The following is a 21,217-nucleotide window of genomic DNA, read 5'->3' as shown; positions in this document are numbered from 1 at the left end:
ATAACATGACTATCTGTTAAAAAGTGCATAGTGTTTATAAACCAAATATAATTGTTGCTTAAACAATTATAAACAAAACAGCATCATGTATGCATAGCTTAATAAGCCAGTCACACAGAATACTTTTTCATTTAAAAACATGAGATGCATTGGGATGGAAAAAAAATGGCATAAAGTCTCAAGACATGTTTTTTAAAAGTTGAACTTAATTAATTTTACGTGGCTTTCTCTTGTGCGAGACGCGAGTGTAACGGTGATAGATTCTGTTTTAGGATAGCTTCGTTTCTGTTTTGACATAAAACAAGATCTAAAATTCAAATGCAATATTTTTTGCATTCCAATGTGGATTTTTATTTGAAATTTGATGAATTTTTATTTGACAGCCCTAGGTGGAACAGCAGCTTTCTTAACTTCAAGCGTGTGTTGGTATCATCCTGATTGTTTTGTGTTGTTTAGATGATGGACACTCGGCGGGCAGATGAGCCGCTGGTTTTCCTGTTTGACCGCTCCTGCTACAGCTACGAGCCTCAGTTTACGCCGCGTGTCCTTCCTGAGAACATCCGATTCGTCCGTGAGTTACTGTCTAAACTCAGAATTCACAGAGAAAAAGTCAGAATTGCGAGATGTAAACTCAGAACTGTGAGAAAGTAAGTCAGAGTTTATATTTTACAATTCCAACTTTTTTCACAGAATTGCAAGTTTATTTCTCACAATTCTAAAAAAAAGTCAAAATTGTGAGATATAAACTCTCTCTATTATTTATTTATATATATGTTAATATATGTATGTATATATATATATATTGTTTTTTGTTTTTTTTTACGGAATCCTTTTTTTGACAAAGAATAGAAAAATATACATTTTATAAATAAATATAATTTAACATGACAGAATAAAAAATATACATTATACATTTATTAATATATATAATATAATATAACACAATAATATATATATATTATGTGGCAGAAACAGGCTTCCGTTAAAAAAATTAAATAATATAAATATGCAATAATAAAATATAAAAAATGTAAACAATCGAATAATAAAAAAATATATATATTAAAGAATCATAATTTTTCAGATATTTTATCTGCCATGTTTTAGTCCAGATTAAAATGAAAAAATATTTATGCGTACACAAAGTTTTTAAAATTAATATTAAGGAGTTAAATATTTGGCATTGTTTCATAAACATAATAGTGAATACAATGTTTGAAAACATAAACATGGTCCGACTTCCTCTCTTTTCCGTGACGTGTGTCTGAAACAGAAAGTAGCACAGCATGTTTTATTTAAAGGGAAGCTGCATTATTTCTGCTTTTCTCTAAGAGTGAATTTGCATGTTCATTCAGCTGGTCTCCTGCGCTCGTTCCCATCATACTGCTCATCCATGCTGGGTTTGTTTATATGACAGAGCACATGCTCATGCACAACCGATTGGTGGAAAACAAGCATTGTAAAAAATCTGAGCAACACCTAATAGATTATCAAAAATCATGCAAGGCATTTTAAAGTGCCTACAATAACAATACTGTTCATTGCTGCTGTAAATAAGAAGGGCGCCTAAACTGATCTGTGTTTTGTGACGCAGAGAACGAGCCCAAGCGCTTGCTGGCCTACAGTTCCCAGAGACGCACGTGGGGTCAAGCGTGGCACACCATCCGTGCGCTGAAGGAGGACTGGCAGAGACTGCAGCAAGGACAGAAAGTCGCCATGTAAGACGAGAAGCGCTCTGAATGAGCTAACGCTGATGTAACAGGCTGTAAGTGACTCCTTCTCTCTCTCTCTTCCAGCATGAGTCTCCTCAGACACAACGGCACGCTGTCGAAGCAGAAGAACGAGATGGTGTGCATGCACCAGAGGTTAAGAGCCACGCTGGAGTTCTTCAGCACCAGTCTGCACATCGACATCGACAAATACCAGGAGCAGAGAGCGACGGGCATCGGTACCACACACCGTCAGAATCAAATACTAGTGCATACTGTGCAGTGCATACTGTAAATCCTTATTGTTGTTTAAAAATAGTATGTCAGAGAATATTATAGATGTTTTTACATGACCTCATGACGTTGCATGTTTCATTCAGTGAGGGGCGTCCTATTATCATCTTAGAAATTAAAATGTATTTTTAGTAATTGAATCTAATTTTTACATAAAAATATATTAATATCTAATCAAATAATTAGCAAGGAAGATAGTCAAAAGCACTTGATTATCAGTTATTAATTAAATCTGTTTATTTTATTATTGTTTAAATTATATTGTATTAGTTTATTATTATTGTTACCCTTTATATCCTTTGATTAATTAATTATTTTTTAAATTAGCACTTGACATTCTTTCTAAATAATTATTATTTTTATTATTAAAAAAAAATAAGCACTTGATATCCTTTTCAAATAATTAATTTATTATTATTATTATTTTAAAATAAGCCTTTCCAAATAATAAATTTTATTTATTATATGTATAATTAAAAAAAGCACTTGATAATCTTTCCAAATAATTAATTATTATTATTATTAAAAATCATGTGATATCCTTTCCAAATAATTAATATTTATTTATTATAAATATATATTTTTTTAAATTAGCACTTGACATTATCTCCAAATAATTTATTATTATTATTAGTTTAACAAAAAGCATGTGATATCCTTTCCAAATAATTAACTTATTCATTTTATTTATCTATTTATTACTATTATTTTTATTAAAAAACACTTAACATCCTTTCCAATTAATTAATTAATTTACTTATTATAAAATAAGCACTTGACCTATTATCCTGTCCTATTAATTTGTCACACTGGGAATGAGGGTCAGTGCATTGCATTGTGGGATATAGCAGTAGTAGATCATCTGGTTTTTCCAGATTCCATGTGAAAAATATCTGCATACTTATTTTGCATACGCAGTGTACATACTGCATATTGAAGAAACAGTATAGGTATGAAATTCCACACACAACCAAACACAAGCGCTCAATTCTGTGTTAAGTGCACTGCTTTCAGAACAAGTGTACACTAAGTGTTGATTTGCTCATGCTGTGGATGTTTACATGTTTTCCAGCCTCTGAAAAATTATTGAGTGTCTGGAGAGAAATGGAGCAAACAGCCCTGGACTGTGGACAGGTAAGAAGAGCGTGTGTGTGATTCCATATTGTCAGCCGTCCCAGTGATCATAGCTAATGTTTGTTTGTGCTGTTGTAAGCGTGTGTTTTAGCGTTGTAATGTGTGTGTGTGTGTGTCAGACAGAAGACGTGAATAAGCTGGAGGAGGAGATGATGACCCTTCAAACTGATATCGTGGACCTGCAGAGACAGCCGTGGAGGAGTGGAGAGGCTTTAGAGACGCTGTAAATCAACACACACACACACACACACACACACTCACACACACACACACACACACACACACACACACTCACACACTCATACTGGTCTCATGTGGTCATACAGATGACTGGTGTGAATTCAAATGATGTGTCATAACGATAATATATATTAATAATATGAATATATATTTGTTAAATTATTTATATTTCATACATTTGCAGGACTGTTTAAAATAAAAATCTGAAATATAAATTTATTTCATATTTATACTGGATAAAAATACTGAGTATGATACAGTATTATAGTTTTATATCATATTTTACAGATCATGCTTTTATGACTCATGTGATATAGTGAGAATATGGAGGAAAAAACAGCTCAGTTTTATTCAGAGACCCAAAATTAGCAAAAAACAAGCAATTTGGTGCAAATTTATATGGACAAAACATAATATGAAATTCTGATTGTAATGTAAATCAATGAGATCTTTATAACAGTACAGCAGATACTTGCATAAAATGATATAAATATCAATCATCCAATATGATTTTTCTAAAACATGATTTATGAATAATAAAGTGAACCTAAATTGCTTCTGTCCGCTAGGTGTTAATCTTAAAATATTACTAACAATATCAAATATGTTTACTTTATAATAATCAGTAAATATTTCACCGCAAGAAGACACGTGAAGCATGAGCTGAAGATGGACGTTTGGACAGTTATACTAAAATATCTTTAACTTGATACAAAAAAAAGGATGACAGATGACAGAAGGCATGGAGTAGACTGACAGGTTTTTCCAACTAATTTTTGAACATATTGATCATTTAGAGATCTAATATGTGACCCTGGAGCACAAAACCAGTCTTAAGTCGATGAGGTATATTTGCAGCAATAGCCAACAATACATTGTATGGGTTAAAATTATCAATTTTTCTTTAATGCCAAAAATCATTAGGATATTAAGTAAAGATCATGTTCCATGAAGATATTTAGTAAATTTCCTACCATAAATATATCAAAACTTAATTTTTGATTAGTAATATGCATTGCTAAGAACAACTTTAAAGGAGATTTTCTCAATATTTAGATTTTTTTGCTCCCTCAGATTCCAGATTTTCTAATAGTTGCATCTCAGACAAATATTGTCCTACCATAACAAGCCATACATCAAAGCTTATTTATTCATCTTTCAGATGATGTATAAATCTCAATTTCATAAAATTGACCCTTATGACTGGTTTTGTGGTCCAGGGTCACATATGATACAGTAGGATTTATTTTATCTCCTGAATATCTGTAAAAGATTCAGGTGCCATGAACCTCACAAACGAAGTGTCACTGTACCTGCCTTTGACTGAATTACCTGCATGTGCTCTCACATCTGTGTTTTGCAGCGAGGTGAAGGCCATGGAGCTCTTCCGTAAACTGAGAGAGAAACCCAGAGGTAAGACGCATGTTCTCATCTTCCTCAGGACGAGCCGATCCGTGATCTGAAAATCTCTTTGTGTCTCCAGAGCAGCGCAGTATGGGCGACTGTCAAGAAGTGATCAAACTGGTGGTTCAGGCCGTGCAGTTCTACGAGAGGAAGTTACGGGACTTTTACACACACCTGAGGTCATCAGATTTCATTACAAACATCTCAACATCTGGGTGTGATATGATATATAAGCTCTGTTTCAAACCTGGCTGTCTACATAGGAAGCTTCCTTTTTTTACTTTGTTTTTATTTTCTTACAAAACTCCCATGAACACTACAGAATATCAAATTATATAATATTACATACTTTACAAGAGAAAATAACATTTAAAATCATAATACATTATAAAATAAATACATAAAAATACAAAACTGGAATAGAAATAAAGATAATCGAAAGTAGATTTCTCGAAGATTATCAGACTTTGCTTGAAGGGGCTTTGGCTCTGTTAAGGCTAGAAGGGATACGTATTGCGCTACTGGGCATGCACACATCAATGCAATGTCATTTTTGTCACACTGTACAACAATAATTACTGTTTTTTCATTATTGTAAGGGGTAGAGTAGGTGTAGACGTTAATAAAACACAATCTAATCGGTAGAAAATTAATTTCATTGTTCATTTCCGGCCCTTTGGCATGGCTGATCACCCCATGGAAGAGAGGGGCGGGGTCAGAAGAGCTCATTAGCATTTAAAGCAACATGCAACAAAACGGGTTGATGATTTTGACGGGGTAAAGAAGGTGTCTTTTACACTACCATTGAGAAATTTTAACCAAAGTAGGTTAGACTTTTTAATTAAGACCCTAAAGAATCATATCAACTTGTGGAAAATGGCCATCTGATGACCCCTTTAAGAGTAATGTTTCTTTATTCTTCATTTTATGAATAACTTTTCACCAGGCCTTTTTAAAGCAACTTTTACTTGATTGAAAATATTTAAAAGATGCATACTAATGTTTGTACAATTATTATTAGCTTTAATAATTAACATTCTATTTAATTAAAACTGAGCTGAATGACACTGTTGTCTTATGTAGAGCTGCTTTACAGCTGAAATTGATGCATTTTGCAACATTTACAGTGCTAAGAAATAAATATGACTTACCTTAACTTACCCCAAAAATAAAACACCCAGTTCCTATAGTTTTTAATAAGGTACTGAGAACTGTTACTGGTATATCGTGACAACACTAATAAGCAGGCATCTGAGATTTGAAACAGATCTGGTTGTTTACTATTAATTTTGTATTGAAATTTGCACTGAATTATACAAATGCACTGTATTCATTTGCATTGAAAATAAACTAATTAGTATGGAATTTGTACCTTTAACTAGATCATTTCAATATTTTTTTGTATTTCCTTTGCTCTATCCTGCATACACTCAAAGAATGACCAGTTCAGTGATCATAATAATTATTTTAAATGTCTGAAATGAAGTTAAATTCTAATGTGCATGTGTGTATGTGTGTGTGTGCAGTAAGACGATGGTGTGCCGTCAGAGGGTTCTGGAGCTGCTGCCGCGTGTGGAGGGGATGGTGAGTGCGATGGCCCGCAGCGAGAAACAACTGCTGCACCTGCAGGAGAAGAGACAGAAGGAGCTGTGGAACCTGCTCAAAGTGGCCTGTGTATGCTATTCATACTCCTCCTATAAGTATGCATGTGTGCACATGCACAATGGCGTGTGCTTGACTTGAGCGTGTGTGTTTCAGAGTAAGGTTCGTAGTCCAGTGAGCGGCAGTCCAGATGGAGGACGAACTCCACCGGCCCCTGCACACCCGCTGATGTCCCACAGACCGTCTGACGTACCGCAAGCGTGAGTCCAGCTTCAGTGCATGAGACTCTGCGTTCATTTGCATGTTTCCATCATGAGTGTCTCTCTCTTGTGTGTGTTCAGAGACGAGTCTCAGCTTGTGATTGAGGAGAGCAAGATGTTTGAGGGCCGCCTACAAAGTTTAGTGCAAGACACCATTCAGGAAACAGAGACCAGCATGCAGGTAATTCATTTGAGAAATATAACTATTTGACTCGTATTTTGCTCACTCTCAGGCCATCCAAGATTAAGATGAGTTTGTTTCTTCATCAGATTTGGAGAAATGTAGCATTGCATCAGTGTCTCAGCAATGGATGCTCTGCAGTGAATGGGTGCCGTCAGAATGAGAGTCCAAACAGCTGATAAAAACATCACAATAATCCACACCACTCCAGTCCATCAGTTAACATCTGGAGAAACCAAAAGCTGTGTGTTTGTACGAAACAAATCCATCCTTAAGACGTTTTTAACTTTAAACCGTTGCTTTTGGCTAAAACACGAGTCCATAATCCATAATAACACTTCCTTTCGGTGAAAAAATCATCTGGTCAGGAGAGAAATCTGCTCAGATCAAGCACCGTTTACAAGCCAAAACAGTTTTAAACATCTTTAAACAAATATGTGGGTGGATTTTGATGTGAGAGACAACAGGAGATGGACTTTTTCACTGGTGGAAGCGATATTATGTTTTATGGACTCTGTATGTATTATGTTTTATGGACTTTTTTTTATCCAGAAGCAGCGGTTTGAGATTAAAAACGCTTTAATGATGGATATGTTTCTTAGAAAAACATTAACTGATGGACTGGAATCATGTGGATTACTTGTGGATTATTGTGATGCTTTTATCAGCTGTTTGGACTCTCATTCTGACGGCACCCATTCACTGCAGAGCATTCATTGCTGAGACACTGATGCAATGCTACATTTCTTAAAATTTGCTCTGATGAAGAATCAAATTCATCTACATCTTGGATGGCCTGAGGGTGAGCACATTGAGCAAATATAAATTTTTGAGTGAACTATTGGCCACAGGAAACATGTCCATAAAACACACAGATCAGAGATTATATTCATCACTGACATTTATCTCTTTCAGATACTGAGAGAGTGGAAGTGGTTGAACGGAGGGCAGGATTTGGCTTGATCCTGAGGATCCACAGGCTACCAGTGAGCATTTCTCAGAGAATCAGACTGTTCCCTCTAAAGCGAACAAACATGCTATACTGCCACCAACTGGAGGAAACACGATACTGCAGACAGTGTGTGCTGACAATTCATTCCTGTCAAATCACACTTCTCATTTCTGAATGCATTTCTTACTTTTAAGAGGTTATAAACCCTTAAATACAGGTTTTTTTTATCATTTATGTTAATTGAGGATTCTTGCATCAGAATACTTGACAATTTTCAGCCTTTCTGATGCTTTCTATGCAAATGCCTCTTCACATTTTGTGCACATGTAATTGTGTAGTATAAATGTTGTTGGCTCCATGACATAACATAGTATAAATGTTGTTGGCTCCCTTGTGCTGTACCTCATTTGTAAGTCGCTTTGGATAAAAACATCTGCTTATTGAATGAATTAAAATATAAATCCATCCTAGCTCCTCTTTACCTCACTGTGACTAGACAGACCAAGTGTCTGATCATCCAGTAGGTGTCAATGTATAAATGTGGACATTTGTTATTGTTTTCATCATTTATGATGCTATGAAGATTTCATGACAAAAAGTAAACCACATGAGCATGTGAAGTACAGTTTCAGTTATGGAAATTGTTTTTATATGCTGAGAAAAAATAGCATCTTTGGTACATAGGTTTTTTTACACAAAAAATTTAATAAAAGTTGTATCCAAGTATTTTGTGTGTTCATGTTTCCTGGTGCAATTTCATTAAATGTAAACATTTTTAGTACTTCTGATATATATCTGAAGTTATGAAAATAATTTTTATATGCTGAGAAAAAATATTACTTGTTTGACGTACAGTAGCATATTAGAGATATAGTTTTTATGAATATTTTGAACTACTTTTTTACTTTGTTTTCATGTTAATTTTAGTAATATTTTGTCGTTTTTTAATATGCATGTTTTTATTTTTTTAAGTTTTAGTTATTGTACTACTTTATTTCATGTTATGGTTTCATTTGACTATAATAGAGTTTTTTATACATAAAAAAATAAAAATAAGCTGTACACAAGTATTTTATTTGTTTTTGTTTTCTAGTGTAATTTCATTTTATTTTAAACATTACATTTTTTAATACATGAACAGTGTTTGCTTTCTAACAAGGATAAAAACCAAAAGAAACTAGGTTTTATTCAGTCAACGTTCCTCTTTATTGAGTTCCACAACATCAGTTTCTTCTTCTAGTCCTCCGCTTTTAACATAAATCACTTTTTTATGGGGATAAAAACTAAAAACTCATGGACCGTCCTCTACAAACTCCAGCCCACAAACACAGACAACAAACCTGTGATAAAATACTACGCATTGGCAATGAACGTGGGCAAGCGTGAGGGGCTTGACATTCTGATTTAACATTAAACCCGTGAACTAAAAAACTCAATATCTAGCCCAAAAAAAGAGAGAAATTATATGGTGCCACGTGTGTAACATTAAAAGCGCTATGACATGTTGACCATAGTGAGCTGGTGATGGAGGATTGGTGTGGCCAGGAATCATGTGACTGCTGATCCTGTTTCTCATTGGTTCTACGGGGCTTTAAGGCCAGATTAGTTTAGGAGGAATTACGGGGGGAAAGGACAAAGTGTTTCTGCAGGGGCTGAAGTCGTGCCGTCAGCTCCCTGTGTTTCTTTACTTCCCATTAGTACGCCTCTGCTCTGTGCGTCCTTACACCTCCAGCTCGAAGCCCATGCCCACCTTATGTCCTCCGGCGTTGAAGTTCTTGGCATCGATCAGAGCGGACAGAGTGAGTTTCACACCTGCGGAAGATACAGCATTTATTATGCTTCACTAGTACTTCTTATGTACTAGTGACAAAACATACTGAAATCCTTCTTCTGTATCTCCTCCTAGAGACTCGACTCAGACCTTCAGACTGATCGTTTTCATGAACCAGACAATCAAAACCATGAGGGAGTCAAAACCTTTGTATCACATATAGAGTAAGAATAACAGGGCTAAAATATACTAGCCATCAAAGTGTTAAATCTCACTTAAAACATGCTCAAACATGTTAAAACACACTAGCAACATGTTAAAACATGCTAGCAACTTGTTAAATATTGCTAACAACATGCTAAAACATACTTAGCAACATGATAACATGCTATCAAAGTGTTAAATATTACTTAAAACACACTAGCAACATGCTAAAACAGGTTAACACGTTAAAACATGTTACATTGTGTTATCAACATGTTAAAACATACTAGCAACGTGTTAAATATTGCTAGCAACATGCTAAAATGTTAAAACATGTTGAGAAATGTTAAAAACGTGCTAAATCATGCTAGCAACATACTAAAACATGTTAGCAACATCATGCTAGCAACATGTTAAAACATGCTAACAACATGCAAAATCATGCTAGCAACATGCTAAATCTTGTTAACAACTTGCTTGAACATTTTAGCAATGGGCTAGAACATGATAATAAAAATTTTTGGCTTTGAATAAACTCTTCAAACCTCAAGCTTTTTAAGCCAACACTCTTAACTCATAACTGACTGATTATTGAAGGAGTTTGTTCACCTGGCCGGAGGCTCTGTGTGTATCCTACTCCAACCAGACTAGCGTTGTTGACTTTGGCCTGAAGAGAGAGACAGGGTTATCATCTACAGTCAGTGACATTGGTCAGCTGTTAATGTGACCCTGCAGCACAAAAGCAGTCATCAGTAGCACTGGTATATTTGTAGCAATAGACAACAATACACTGTATGGATCAAAATTATCCATTTTTCTTTTATGCCTGCCGTAAATATATTTTTGATTAGTAATATGCATTGCTAAGAACTTCATTTGAACAACTTTAAAGGTGAGTTTCTGAACATTTAGATTATTTTGCACCCTCAGATTCCAGATTTTCAAATAGTTGTATCTCAGCTAAATATTGTCCTATCCTAACAAACCATACACCAATGGAAAGATTATGTATAAATATGGTTTTGTGCTCTAGGATCACATATGGTTTGTACTCACAGCGATGGAGGAGTCTTTATCTAGCTGGTATTTAGCAGCGATGCCAAAGCGTGTGTTGTTACTGCCTGCGGTCCAGGCCAGATTGACCGCCGTCTCCAACTGATCGTTCACCTTCTGATAGATGGAGCCGCCGAACTCTGTGCCATCATTGCTGCAACAAACACCATTAACTTCAAAAAGATGAAATACTGTTTGTTAATCACGTCTCATTAGCACTATGAGCCAGAATTATAACTAAAACCATGAAAAATAAATGTTGCAACTTGAAATGAAAATGTTAATGTTGATACATGAGCGGTATTTGTAATGTGAATGTTGCTGTAGTGTTTCCTCACACATTGGTGTGTAGCTGGAAGTCTCCTGCCTTGTAGCCCAAAGCGAAGTTGTTCTGGGCCAGTTTGGATTTGGCCGTGTCGAAGGCCATCTGATACCCGGCCAACCAGCCCTCATAACCCAGAACGGCTGCGGCGTGAATCGTCGGTCCGGCCAGATCGAAATCTATATCACAGCCCACATTCATGTAATCACGCTTGTAGCCCGTCTTCAGCTTACCGCTCCTCTTCCTGAAGATAGCAGAGAGAGGATGACACTGCAGTTACTGAATAGGTGGAACTGACAACAGAATTTTATAACAATTTTATATTGATTTTCATATAACACACACACACTTTTTACTTTATTTTACTAAAATCTTTCATTTTATTAAGATTATTATTGTTTGTATTTTTATTAATATATCTTATTTATTTATTGTAAAGAAATCTATATTATTTTGTATTAATTAAAAATAATATAATTCATATTCATTATCTTAATTTAATATTCAATACAACAAAACATGGTGACATTTCACAATTGTCACATTTCAAAATGCAAAATCCAAAAAAGTTACTTTTTTATTAAATCTTTTGTCCAATTAAAGAGTTCACATACCCAGTGTTGGGCACAAATGAAGTGTCCAATCCCAGCTTCAGACCTTTGGCCAGCTGCACAGAAACAAGACAAAACAGTGCATTATTTAACCATTTAAACGCTTTATGCATAACGTTAGGATTGGCGACCTGGCCTCACCTGATCTTCCAGAGTCACTTCGGTGGTCAGAACATTATCTGTGTTCCACTTCTGGTTCAAAGTCAAGCCCAGATCCTTCACTTTGTACTTGGTCTCCAGGTTTCCAGCCGCTTTTCCGGTGTCTGTGTTACTGGAGCCGCCGGTAGAGAACTCCTGAGAAACGAGAGAGAAACACAGTGAAAGGATGCAGGGAAAGAGAAGAGGAACAATAAGAGAGGAAGAGGATGGCTTCACAGATTAACAGGAAATGAAGAAGAAGGATAAGGAGTGTCGGGCTGCATCAGCTGCTCATAAAGTCATGTCAATTCATACCGGCGCCTAGTTAGTCTGCAACTAGCTCAGTGTTTTATTACCAAATCCAAGATTTAAAACTACATAATTCAATAATTCAGATTAAACTTCATTATATAAATAATTTATTAAGACTTTTATCTTATTATTTTTATTGAATCAATATTTGTTTCTTAATTTCATATTCAATATATTAATACATAGCAAAAATGTACAATTGTCACATTTCAAAATGCATAATCCAAGATCAACAACATGTTACTTTTATTTAAAAAAATACTTATTTGTTTTTTTATTAATTTATTTATTTGGCTTTTTTATTATTTGTATTCATATATTTTATTATTTCTAGTATAATATATTAATATAATATATTTTAATATATTACAATAAAATATGTACTATTTTCTATTAATTAAAAAATAATATAATTCCTGCAAGACTTTGATAGTTTTGGCAACAAGCTCTCCACAGATTAATGCTTTTCATATAACATATACCTTTATTGATGCACATTTGTAAACAGGAAATAGTGTTAAATATTGTGCATTTATCGTTTAATTGAATTATATAAATACAGAACACAAATGTAATTTAATTTAAATACATTTCTGCATATAATACAGAAGAGTGTGTTTATTGAAACCAGAGCACAAACTTTATACCAGACAGCTATATTGAGGCCAATGTGTATTTGGGTTTAAACTGAACTATGGGAACCTCATTCTCACGCTGCAACGACAGACATGAAACCTCAACGTTAGTGCAAACACAAATTTAACCAGGGAGGTTGAGCTGCAGAAAGAGACTAAACAAATTCACATCCTCATATAAAACATCCCAGTCTTACCATCTGACATCGACGTCCAATAAAGAAAGCGAGAAAGACAGAAAGAAACAGGTCAGAAAAGAGATACAAACATTCAGATTCATGGGGAATGACAGAAATTCATTCCAAACCGGGGTAATATCATTAACTACAACTAAAACCAGAAACAAATTCTATACTTGAAATTAATAAAAAGTTATCTGAAATTTCTCATTTTGCACTTAGTTTAACTAAGTATTAAAATGAATAAAAATATAAAACATATACAAATGAAAAAACAATGCTACAAAATGACTAAAACTTTAACTAAAATTAAAATGATAAAAAAAATTATTATAAAAACACAATACAGAAATGATAAAAATCATGTAACAAATTTCAAAATATTAATAAAAACTAGAATTCTATACTAAAATAACGCTGTCTGGAGCAGGACCTTTCTGACCTAGATACAGATGAGAGCAGCGGTGGAGAACATGAATCAGCCACAAACACACACACTCACACACACACACACACACTCACACTCACACACTCACGCACACACACACACACACACTCACACACTCACGCACACACACACACACACACTCACACACACACACACACAGACACACACATGTTGGTTTTTGTGGTTTATGGGGACTCTCCATAGGCGTAATGGTTTTTATTCTGAACAAACTGTGTGTGCTATTGCCCTACACCAACCCTACACCTAAACTTAGTCCTCACAGGAGACTTTGTGCATTTTTAGATTTTCAAAAAAAACACCATTTAATATGTTTTTTAAGCCTTTTGAATTACGGGGACATAGACAGTGTCCTCATAAACCACCTTCATATTGTAATACCTCTGTCATACCCATGTCATTATACACATTTGTGTCCTCATAAACCACATAAACATGCACACACACACACACACACACCTCACTGAATCTACATACTGAACATCTGGAAGATGATGTTCACAATTAAACATGAATTATATTCAAAAAAGAGCAAGAGTGATGAGGAAAACAGCTCTTATATACAGTGTAGTACACAGTGTAGATATCAGATGGTAATGCCATGATACTTTGACATTACCATGGTACAGGCTGATTAGTACCATGGTACTTGTTGGCACTTAGTGAAGAAACAGAGAGCAAAAGAGCAACTCACAACTCCACTCTGAGACTTGGTCTTCAGGTCCAGCTTAACAGCTCCAAAGCCTGAGAAAACAGAGACAAATGTTGTAATAAATGTTGAATTTACATGTTAAACATTCATTTTATTGATTTGAATCATTTCAAATCAGACACTGTGATCAGTGCTTTAGTGTTTCTATATGAAACTGACAGATGCAAATCCACGACATGGTCAGTAACATGAATGATTATATGGATTAATATTGGATAAGCACAGCTGATATTAGTATACATAAATTATACAATATCATTTTAAATATTTAAAATATAAAAATGTGTTACGACTCAACTTGGGGACCAACATAAAAAATAAAAAATAAATGTTCAGAAGGAGAATTTTTAAATTAAATTTAAATTGAATATCTATATATATATATATATATATATATATATATATATATATATATATATATATATATATATATATAAAATCCAAAATATCAGCTGAAACCACAAAAAAAGAAATGCTTTTGTCTTTTCTGTCTAGACTTAAAATATATATAATAAATAATAATACATATAATAATATAATTAATATATTTATGTAATGATAATAACAATAATATACTTCATGATATATAGATATAATTTACAGCTGTGTGGAGCAGCGTTATTTTAATATCACTATTATAGTTTTATACCTTGTTATATATTTTATATTTTTATATATTTATATAGTTTTCATTTTAAGTTTAGTTATTAGTTTTTATTCATTTTTATTTCATCATTAGTTTTAGTTATTTTAGTAAAAATAAATTAAATTGAGAAATGTTGCCTTGGAAACTAGCTGAAATAAAATATATTTTTGTTTTATTTTATTTTAGTTAAAATTGTATGTATATATATATATATATATATATATATATATAAATAATAACTCTAGACGCATCACACCTAGATGGGATCTGTTTTATAATGACTGATTTTGAACAATGCATTTAAATTTAAGCAGCATATACAGTCAGTTCTATATAATGAAATGCATATGCATCAGTACTCTTTTCTGTCATTTAACCTTTGACCTGAACCCTCCGTCCATCTGTCAAAAGGTCAGTATTGATTCTCTTGTGTCAGTATCATAGGGCTGGGTATCGAGTTCAATACTTTTTAGGCACCGAACGAATTGCCTCGATACCACCGAGTATCGAAAAACGTCTTGTCGTTCGGTACCAAATTTCGATACCTAAGGGGTTAATCTCATTAACGTCAGTGAGCCAATAATCCTGCAGCACTAGGTGTGTTCGACTAGAAGCGGCGCCGCGCAGAATGATCAGTTTGACATCCGCGAGAGTAGTTTTTATGCATTCAAATAATTAGTCATACTACAACACAGAATTTAATAACAATAAAACATATGGTGAAAGAAAATAAAACACCCACTTATGAAAGTGGATAAAGATTTTCAATTTCTTGAAGTCTTTAACAACCTAGAATAAATGAATAGAAATGATGATTCTGTCTGAGCTATGAGTTTTAAAACGAACACGCACTAGTGTAAACTGACAACTATTTGAGCTTTATTAACATTATTTATTTATTGTGTTGGATATATTTTGTTCCTTTGTGCAGTGGCTCAGGAGATGAGTCTTAGAGTCTGTATACATGTCAACAAGCTGGAAAAAATAAAACCAAAGTTTTTTTGAGATAATGTAATCTTGTTAAAACTGATTTCATAAAATTGGTATCGGAAAAAGTATCGTTCAGGAACCGGTATCGAACTCAAGGTATCGGTATTGATATCGAAAATGTTTGAACGATACCCAGCCCTACAGTATCACATTACAGAAATCCATATCCAGAAATAACACTGAATAGTTCATGTTTGTGACACATTTAGCAGGAATGTGGCTCTGTAAAGTCACTCACCATATCCTTTGCTGAAGATATCTTTGGCAGATTTGCCGAGGTCAGCGTATGCAGGAGGGACGGCCATGTTTGCTGGACAAAAAAGAGACAAGGAGACACTTTAGAAGCGTAGAGTCTTTAGAAATGTAAATTTGCGCAACATGTTTACAACAGTCTACAAATACCAGCAGCACACGCCTCCTGACAGTCCAGTGTCCTACAGACGGCTGGAAGAACAGCTGACAGCTAAAGGCAGCATGCTACAGGAGCTGCACAGCGTTTGCTCTGATCATCTGCAGCGCTGCAGCCAGAAGCATCACACATGTTAACAGCTCACTACTACACACGCTCACACTGCAACGTAACAGCAGAGTCTGTCTCTATCACACACACACACAGGGCTCTTCAAAGGAAAGTTCGGGGTTCAATACTAGTTCTACGGTATATTGTTCATTACCACAGACAATAATGTCAGAATGACCACAAATCTGATTTATAGTGATGAAGGACTCAAGTGCATGGTGCTTGTGTACCGGAGGATTCAAAGCCAAACTGCACAGCTTCTGTTTTGTTCATTTGTTTGGGTTTTATTTGAACTGAAAAATTACAAAATTATCCTGAGGTTTGAATGTTTTGTTATGAATTACAGATGTAATTCTTGTGATGATGTGGTTCTGGGGTCCATGTGTAACGTCAAAATTACCATGTTTACCTTGATTAATCTGTCTGTCTGTCTGTCTATGTATCTGTCTGTCTGTCTGTCTGTCTATGTATCTATCTGTCTGTCTGTCTGTCTGTCTATGTATCTATCTGTCTGTCTGTCTGTCTATGTATCTATCTGTCTGTCTGTCTGTGTGAGGTTGTTGTTGGTCCGTCTTCTCTCTGTCCGTCACTCACCGCATGTCTTTGGCTTGCAGTGATGGCAGCTCTCACTGCTTCCTTTCTGCTTCTGTCCTTTCTCAGACATGATCTGGGGTCAGAGATCACAATCAAACACACACCATCAACCACAGCACACTGTCTCACTGCATAACACAATGATAGAGTTTGCGGCGTCAATGAGCATCACCAGGTGTGTGAGAGCAGAGGAGGCGGTCGCCATGGCAACCTCTGCCCTTGATCCCAGGTGACAGGATGCTGATGCAGCATCTTTACGAGCGCGTCCCCCTCCCTCCAATCCCCCGACATACGTGCTAAAAATAGATTCACAACTGACACCGCGGCTCCATGTGACGTGAGGCGTTGTGAAATGTTTTCCTCAACACTGAACACTTTGACACCGGCATGTATCCACATGTAGCTTCATTCTTAAGAAATGAATAGTACACTTACCACATTTGCTTAAAATGAAGCATGCATGAGATGATGACTCTATCAGTCGTCTAAAAAAAGCTAAGTTTTATTCTAGATCGCCATATTGAGATCATGTGACCAGCTTTAAAAGCCTATATAAAATCAATCTGCTATTCATCACCATTTACTGAAGCACAGCTCTCAGTCTCAGTCTGTTGCCAAACGCTCATCAATCATGAACAAATCACTGCACTTTAGTGAACGTCCTCAGACACGAGGGCCATTAGCCGGGGCAGCTCGTGGAAAAAACACACAATCTCAATGACAATCTCAAAACATCAGTGGTAAGAGCTTACTGCCTTTATAAAGCAACCTTATTTTGACTATATAGTGTCATCTATCTGAACCAGAATCAGAAAGAGCTTTATTGCCAGGTATGTTTACACATATGAGGAATTTGTTTTCGTGACAGAAGCTTCTGCTATCTGTTTTATCTATTTTATATATCTATCTATCTATTTTATAATGTACAAATTATTTTTATTAAGTATCATATAACCAATGAGCAGAACTGACTATTATTTATTGTTTTATATCTGTTTTTTGCACAATAATAATTAAAGTCATTAGACCACAACAATAAAAAAACAACAGTATGAATATTTATGCTATGAATAATATAATAAAAATAACAACACATTATGTGCACTGCTCACTTGAGAATAAATGACTATAAAAAAAGTTATGCAAGCAATATATTAAAATAATAATGAATGTAATAAAGTCGATGGGTGTTTTGCTTTAGAGACCCACCAGATGGTGCCATTTATTTAGTAGAATCTGATGAAGCAGTAAAGTGCAAAAATATTATCACCTTTCCTATAATTCTGTAATAAACCACTCAATCACACATGCATACACTGTTATACACCACTGCATATGATATGCAATGGCATTATGATTCTTTATGAATGTGAAACATATGTATATATATATATATATATAAAGAAAAGCTGCTTCAGTTTCAGTTGTGGCTTCACATTCAGTTCTGCTTGAGTTTCAGCTTGTTTTTTTCTAGTAAGAAACTAATTAGCTAAAGGTTCAGTGACCTACTGTGATTTAATCACAATCACCAAAACTTAGTTTTTTAGCCCAACATAATTGATTACTGATATTGCATCTTTGAAATAAATCCCTAAAAACGTCACCAACCCCTAACAAATTAACAAAATAACATGTTTATAATGTACAGGAAAGCAATGAGAGAGCACAGAACAATGGCAGACTTCACCATGAGCGCCTAATATATCAAACACCACACACACATTTGACAAACAGACATTCAGAGGATGTTTTAGCGGATTTGATCATGTTTTCGTCACTCAGCAGCGTCCCAATCAAACCACATAAAGACAGTCGCTCAAGGCTGCACAAGCATCGCGCGTGACTGACGCACGCGACGCACAACGCCCAGATAATGAATAACGGTCAGCTCTATACCTTCAAGATCAATTATCAGTAGAGTTATCGATTAGAGTAACGTTATTGTCTTCAGTGCGCGGGTTTAGTGGTTAATCTCGGACCGGTACGTTACGTCAGAGGCGGCGCGCGCGGCGGGACGCGGTCCGTTATTCCGGTAATAACATAACGATCATCACAGAAACAGTGTTACATTATAACAAGCAGATCAATTACACTTAAACGTTAAAGTTTCACATTCAACCCGTTAAATCAAAGTTACACGAGCATACGGCGAGAGAATCCGTGTCCTTGATGAAACACTGACATGTTGTGAGTCAAAACACAGATTAGCATTAGCATGAGAATCAAAACGCGCGATTTTATGAATAAAAGGCGATTGTATGACGGTGATTTAATAATAATCAGTATTATGCTGTCATAACGCCTCTGCGGCCCTGAACGCGACCCGTCGGAATAACTAACGTTACAGCTCCAAAATAACAGCATTATTTCTCAGCAAAAGCAGCTGGATGTTTGAACGCTTGTGTATTTGTGGTGTATCGAGTAATGTGTCGGTGTTTAAACGCCTACCGTGTCGGTGTTCCTGCCGAGGATTCTGTGCAGCTCGAGAGGACAGACTGAAGGAGAACAGACGCGAGCCGCGCATGCGCAATCTGCCGCCTCGATTATCTAAATCTACATCATATTTGACTTTATTTCGCTACTCGTACTTTTCCTGAAAAACCACGTTATTATTCACCCAGATTTTTTGCAAACCTCTCTAAAAGAATGAATTAGACATAAAGACTGTAGTGATTGTATAAATGTCCTTTAGAATCTGGTTTACTTTTAATTTCTCATTTGCTGAATATATAAAGATGGAGAAAATACGCACATACTAGCAAAAATATCATATCACGGTTTTTTTTTGTTTTTTTTTTTCAGAAATATCACGATTGTATCACGATTCTTTGTCATGTTGGTTTTACTATCTTGGCTTTACAAGTTGTCTGAGCATTACAGCCAAACTAGAAAGACAAAGCCTTTCAAGGTAACAAAAAAAAAAGACATGGCAGATATTTAGGCCAAAGTGGGCGAAGATAAAAATCTGTGTCATCATTTTATCTTTCTTATTAAAAAATAAGAACAAAGATACACATTACAAATACACATAATATACAAATAAAACAAACAGTTATTTTCAGGTACAATAGGTGTATTTAGCAGAGCATTCAATGAAATTGAATGAACAAGTATAAAAATAAAACACTATATAGACTGATTCATAAAGCAGCTGTATTAAAGTTTTTCAGTCAAGAATAGTGAGGGATTTTTCTCTTTGCGTTTTGTTGTTTTGTTAACGTTAAATGAATAGTTCCCCCAAAAATAAATATTCTGTCATCTGTCTGTCAATTCTGTCATAATGTTTTATTTTTATATCATCATTTACTCAAAAGTTGTTTTAAACCTGAATGAGTTTTTCTTCTGCTGAACATAAATGCTATTTTGAAGAAGGTGGAAAACCAAACAGCTGCTGGTCCTCAGTGACTTCCATAGGATTTGTCTTTCCTGCTATCAAAGTCAATGTGGACCAGCAACTGTTTGGTTACCCTCGTTCTTCAAAATATCTTATTTTTGGTACAGCACAAGAAATTAATAGAGGTTTGGGACAACATGTGAGTGAGTAAATAATGACAGAAATTAAATTTTAGAGTGAACTATCCCTTTAAAATTACAGTCGACAGCATGTTTAGTGTCCTGTCCCTTTAAGAGCTGCACGCATCTGTTTCTCTCTTAACTATTTACTTTTATTTTAGAGATAACCAACTCAGTCTGTATGTAAACCTTGTGTGTTTGACAGTATTAGCGCAAAAGATAAGTTAGTTGAGTAATCAGGAGCTGTTAGACAGTCTCTTTAGTGCACGTGCTTCAGGTGTATCCGCTCAGAAAAAGCGCACGTCAGACCAGCGCGCGAATGAAACATTTAACCAGCAAGGCTTGTGTGCAAATAATGTACTTTTGCGATCGCGAATAAGTGCAGTGTCCTGTCAGAGTAACTCTACTGCTGTATGTCGTGTTGTACAGTATATAGAGGACTGTATTTGATATAATGTGTGCTGTAGCACGATACTACCATATTTCTTCAAAAGCAGATCGTGGAGACATTTTTATCGTCCACGATCAAAAATCATCATATCGCACACCCCTAGCACATACTATAATAAATATTAATTTTGGTTATAGTAATTCCAATAAATGCACGATTTTAGTAAACATCACACTCACACACACTTGTATATTTCAATGTAGTTTTTTATGTAATGACAAAACATTTAACTATAAATACAATAAACAACAAAAAAAAATTGTTAAAATACATATATTTAAAACCACAATTATCTATCTATCTATCTATATACAGTATACTATA

The 21,217-nt window shown here is 35.0% G+C and overlaps 3 protein-coding genes across 4 annotated transcripts in view; 1 reads left to right on the top strand and 2 right to left on the bottom strand.

Annotated features, from left to right (window-relative positions):
* Nucleotides 1-8,502, top strand: part of LOC306848375 (inhibitor of nuclear factor kappa-B kinase subunit beta-like) — a 30,937-nt gene extending 22,435 nt beyond the window's left edge. Inside the window, exons 12-22 of the mRNA XM_079382886.1 lie at nucleotides 457-571; nucleotides 1,595-1,718; nucleotides 1,797-1,948; nucleotides 3,076-3,137; nucleotides 3,257-3,360; nucleotides 4,741-4,790; nucleotides 4,861-4,960; nucleotides 6,308-6,455; nucleotides 6,540-6,643; nucleotides 6,725-6,824; nucleotides 7,740-8,502. Coding sequence (XP_079239012.1) covers nucleotides 457-571; nucleotides 1,595-1,718; nucleotides 1,797-1,948; nucleotides 3,076-3,137; nucleotides 3,257-3,360; nucleotides 4,741-4,790; nucleotides 4,861-4,960; nucleotides 6,308-6,455; nucleotides 6,540-6,643; nucleotides 6,725-6,824; nucleotides 7,740-7,787 — 1,107 coding nt within the window. The 3' untranslated portion in view covers nucleotides 7,788-8,502. The remainder of the gene's footprint in view (nucleotides 1-456; nucleotides 572-1,594; nucleotides 1,719-1,796; nucleotides 1,949-3,075; nucleotides 3,138-3,256; nucleotides 3,361-4,740; nucleotides 4,791-4,860; nucleotides 4,961-6,307; nucleotides 6,456-6,539; nucleotides 6,644-6,724; nucleotides 6,825-7,739) is intronic.
* The window catches only part of LOC306848635 (synaptic plasticity regulator PANTS-like), an 806,624-nt gene that overhangs the window by 745,778 nt on the left and 39,629 nt on the right, over nucleotides 1-21,217 (bottom strand). The gene's annotated exons all lie outside the window — the stretch shown is intronic.
* LOC306848316 (non-selective voltage-gated ion channel VDAC2-like) lies at nucleotides 8,831-19,595 on the bottom strand. 2 transcript variants are annotated; one of them, XM_079382785.1, is made up of 10 exons: nucleotides 19,378-19,595; nucleotides 16,930-17,002; nucleotides 16,054-16,125; nucleotides 14,162-14,211; nucleotides 11,879-12,031; nucleotides 11,741-11,793; nucleotides 11,143-11,370; nucleotides 10,808-10,958; nucleotides 10,361-10,418; nucleotides 8,831-9,588 (listed from the first exon to the last, which is right to left on the bottom strand). In XM_079382785.1, exons 2-10 carry the CDS (start codon nucleotides 16,997-16,999, stop codon nucleotides 9,497-9,499), a joined length of 927 nt encoding a protein of 308 aa, XP_079238911.1. In that variant the 5' UTR covers nucleotides 17,000-17,002; nucleotides 19,378-19,595; the 3' UTR covers nucleotides 8,831-9,496. The 2 variants fall into 2 exon arrangements, with proteins under 2 accessions (XP_079238911.1, XP_079238910.1); XM_079382784.1 differs by lacking the exon at nucleotides 16,930-17,002 and having other exon boundaries at nucleotides 8,832-9,588; nucleotides 19,378-19,456.

Source organism: Barbus barbus (assembly GCF_936440315.1).
Source record: "Barbus barbus genome assembly, chromosome: 28".
Classification (NCBI taxonomy): Eukaryota; Metazoa; Chordata; class Actinopteri; order Cypriniformes; family Cyprinidae; genus Barbus; species Barbus barbus.
The sequence above is the reverse complement of the archived record's forward strand: the minus strand, read 5'-3'. Positions and strand labels throughout refer to the sequence as shown.

What these genes read in the sequence shown, in the direction of transcription:
- LOC306848316 (XM_079382784.1), bottom strand. Translation starts at nt 19,453, where the DNA reads ATGCGCGGCTCGCGTCTGTTCTCCTTCAGTCTGTCCTCTCGAGCTGCA. An exon ending in TATCTTCAGCAAAGGATATG is followed by an intron (nt 14,212 to 16,053) that starts GTGAGTGACTTT and finishes CTGTTTTCTCAG; the next exon opens with GCTTTGGAGCTGTTAAGCTG. An exon ending in CACACAGAGCCTCCGGCCAG is followed by an intron (nt 9,589 to 10,360) that starts GTGAACAAACTC and finishes TATCTTCCGCAG; the next exon opens with GTGTGAAACTCACTCTGTCC.